Source organism: Mus caroli, chromosome 11, assembly GCF_900094665.2.
Source record: "Mus caroli chromosome 11, CAROLI_EIJ_v1.1, whole genome shotgun sequence".
Lineage (NCBI taxonomy): Eukaryota > Metazoa > Chordata > Mammalia > Rodentia > Muridae > Mus > Mus caroli.
Genome location: NC_034580.1, coordinates 80,250,965 through 80,254,109, shown reverse-complemented (window position 1 = coordinate 80,254,109; position 3,145 = coordinate 80,250,965). Strand labels below are relative to the sequence as shown.

General features: G+C 38.1%; 1 protein-coding gene across 4 annotated transcripts in view; it reads left to right on the top strand.

Moving 5' to 3' along the window:
* The window catches only part of Usp32 (ubiquitin specific peptidase 32), a 135,039-nt gene that overhangs the window by 112,774 nt on the left and 19,120 nt on the right, over window positions 1-3,145 (top strand). For all 4 annotated transcript variants that reach the window (XM_021175609.2, XM_029483333.1, XM_029483332.1 and 1 more), the window contains one exon: window positions 210-330. In XM_021175609.2, coding sequence (XP_021031268.1) covers window positions 210-330 — 121 coding nt within the window. The remainder of the gene's footprint in view (window positions 1-209; window positions 331-3,145) is intronic.

The following is a 3,145-nucleotide window of genomic DNA, read 5'->3' as shown; positions in this document are numbered from 1 at the left end:
TTTCTGAGCCAGTAGAACATAATCTGTTCACTAACCTAGCTGGTAATCTTTCCCGGGGTTTTACAAGTCTTTGATGGGTCATTGCTGGGACAGATTCTAAAGCTAGACTTTGACAAACTATGAAGCCAAGAGACATTGAAGAATATTTCTAATTGAGAACATCTTAATTCCTTATTATTTATTCCTCTGTGAATGCTTTCCCCTTTTAGATTTTGCAGAGGCTGTAAAATCGATTGTGGAGAAGACAGAGCTTTCATTGGAAATGCCTGTATTGCTGTGGATTGGGACCCTACAGCCCTTCACCTCCGCTATCAAACATCACAGGAAAGAGTGAGTGCTGGGGGTAGCCATAAGGTGGTGGGTAATGTTCCCCAGTTTAACTGTATCATAACAAACTAAAGTCAGAAATACAGCTAGCTACATTCTCTGTGGTACTTAATATACTGACATTTTTGCTTGGCTCCCTGCCCCTCAACTTCTAGAATCAATTGTATTAGGGTATTAAATGTAGAAATATTAATAACAAATCTTGGAACAAAACAGTATTATTAAGTTTATGGGTGGTGCTAAAGAAATGGCTCAACAGGAACACTTCTACTCTTGGAGAAGACCTGGGTTTGGTTCCCAGTACCACATGCCAACTAATAGCAGGGTTTGCAACTCCTGTTCCAGATGGTCCAGGACACTCTGCTGCCTTCTACGGGCACTGCATTCACACAGTATGCCAACCAGACCAATATGCCAACCAGACCAATACACATAAACAAATCTTTTTTAAAAAATTAAGATTTTTAAAGGAAGTTTCAGAGGCTAGAGAGATGGCTCAATGAACCCAGCTTCAGAGGCTTTTATGGCCTCTGTGCAGATATGCACACCGAGAAATATGCATAACACATAAATAAATAATTTTAAATATCAATATATTTTTAGAATATTAGGTAAGGCATATCTGTAATTCCACTGGGCATGAGCAGACCTCTATATTAAAATCCCCAGCATCTAAAAAGAAAAGGAAAACCCAAAAAGAATTTAGTGGAGATGTACACAAAATCAAAGGGGTTTCTAATGAATTGTACTGAGTTTATTATATGCCTCTTAACTTGTCAGAAATTTATTTATAAAAAGTATTTCTTTAGGTAAGTCAGTAATAGTAACTGATTTTTCTGGCTTTTTATTTTAATATATTTATTTATTATTATTTGATGGGACATGTATATGTAGATGTCAGAGAACAACTTGAGAGAACATCTTTTTCCTGCCATGTGAGTCTCAGGATCAAATAATTTCTGAGCCATCTCACCAGCTTTAATTTATGCTGCTTTGGAATGGGAGGCCTGCTTCCTTGTTTAGATCCCCAAATTTACCACTGCAAACCCAGATCTTTGTACCCAAGAGTGGATGTACTGTGGATTTGTTTTTGTTTTTGTTTTTCGAAGCAGGGGTTGTGTGTGTGTGTGTGTGTGTGTGTGTGTGTGGCTCTGGCTGTCTTGGAACTCATTCTGTAGACCAGACTAGCTTTGGTATCAGTATTGGTATTCACATGCTTCTGCCTCCTGAGTGCTAGGATTAAAGGAACGTACCACCACTGCCTGGCATACCACGTACTCTTACTACACAAACGGTCACTATGCTCAGCTGGGAGAAGTAGTATACCCCTATAATCCTAGCACTCAAGAGGTTGAAGCAGAAGGATCAGGAGTTCAAAGCCTTGATTGAATGCACAGCAAGTTCAAGGCCAGTCAGTGTTACATAAAATCTTGTCTCAAAACAGGGAAAGAGGAAGAGAGATACTAGGCTAAAAGCTAAGGAAAATGTGAAAAGATATTATAGGTCAGGCTCACTGTAGCAAGGCATTTCAGAAACTTTAGCCATGCTTCTTTTGAAGATGGAAAATTTCAGCAATGGACAGATTTACAAGTCTCTGTCATCACAAATTATAACAGGACATTATCCTGACAAGGATCCTATCAAAGATTATTTAGCCATCTGTACTACTTCCCCTTTTTAACAAGCCTGTTGTGCAAGCTGAGAGGCTGTGGAGGACATCACTTACAGGAAGCGCCTACATGCAACCTGTCACTCTCACCCACTTCCACTTTCAATGATACAACACAGTGGCAACTCTGGAGCTATTGAGATTTCTCATCTTACTGGGGAATGGAAACATGACTAATCTGGGCTCTTACTAAATGTGGTTCCTGCCCCAGCTTAGAAGGTCATGTAAGAGTGTACTACACAATTGGGGTTATTACTCACTTGCGTTACTTTTTTTATTTCAGTGATTTCCCATCTAGGAATTTTCCTTGGGAAATAATATTCTGTTTGCTATGTAGCATCATTTAAAATGGTAAATAATTAGAAATGTGTTTATTCCATATTAGAAGTATGGTTAAATAAAGTATAATGTATTCTTTATATAAATTATTATGTAGTCACTGAAAATGATTATTGATTTTTTTACTACATAACAAGATACTAGTTTTCTAATTTTGTAAAACATTTTTAATATTTTATTTATTGATAATTTCATAGATATATTAAATGTATTTTGATCACATCCCCCCTCAACTCTCCTCTTTCAAGCTCCTCAAAACTTCCTACAACAGGTTTCTTTCTCTCAACTTTATGTTCTCTTTTTTTATCTTTCTATGTATTTAGATATTTTGCCTGCATCTATGTCTGTGCATCACTGTGTTCCTGGTACTCACAGAGTCCAGAAGTTCCTTGGAACTCAAGTTAAAACAATTTTGATCTTATGCCCAGGAGAGCGGGATGGACCATCACCCTGCAGCCTGTGCTGCTAGGATCAATGTGTAGATGCCATTCTTGTAGCTCTTGCCTGCAAGTTTAGCTTGAATTAAGGCATTTGAGGGGACCATTTAACTTAATTACTGCTAGTTTGGGATGTCTTTGTGAGAGTAGGGTTGGCACCAATGCAGTATGGAAGGCTAGGAGATGGGGGTCACACTTACTGTGTTCCTATGGAAACTTTGAATATTTGTTTTATATGGACTTTTATTCACTTTTCAGACATGATACTAATGTGTGCCCCTCAGCTGCTGAGCAAGCGTTTGTAGCTTGTACATTGGCAGAATGGGCCAGAAGCTTATGTTGTGACCCATTGTGAAAATAAAGTATCTTGAAA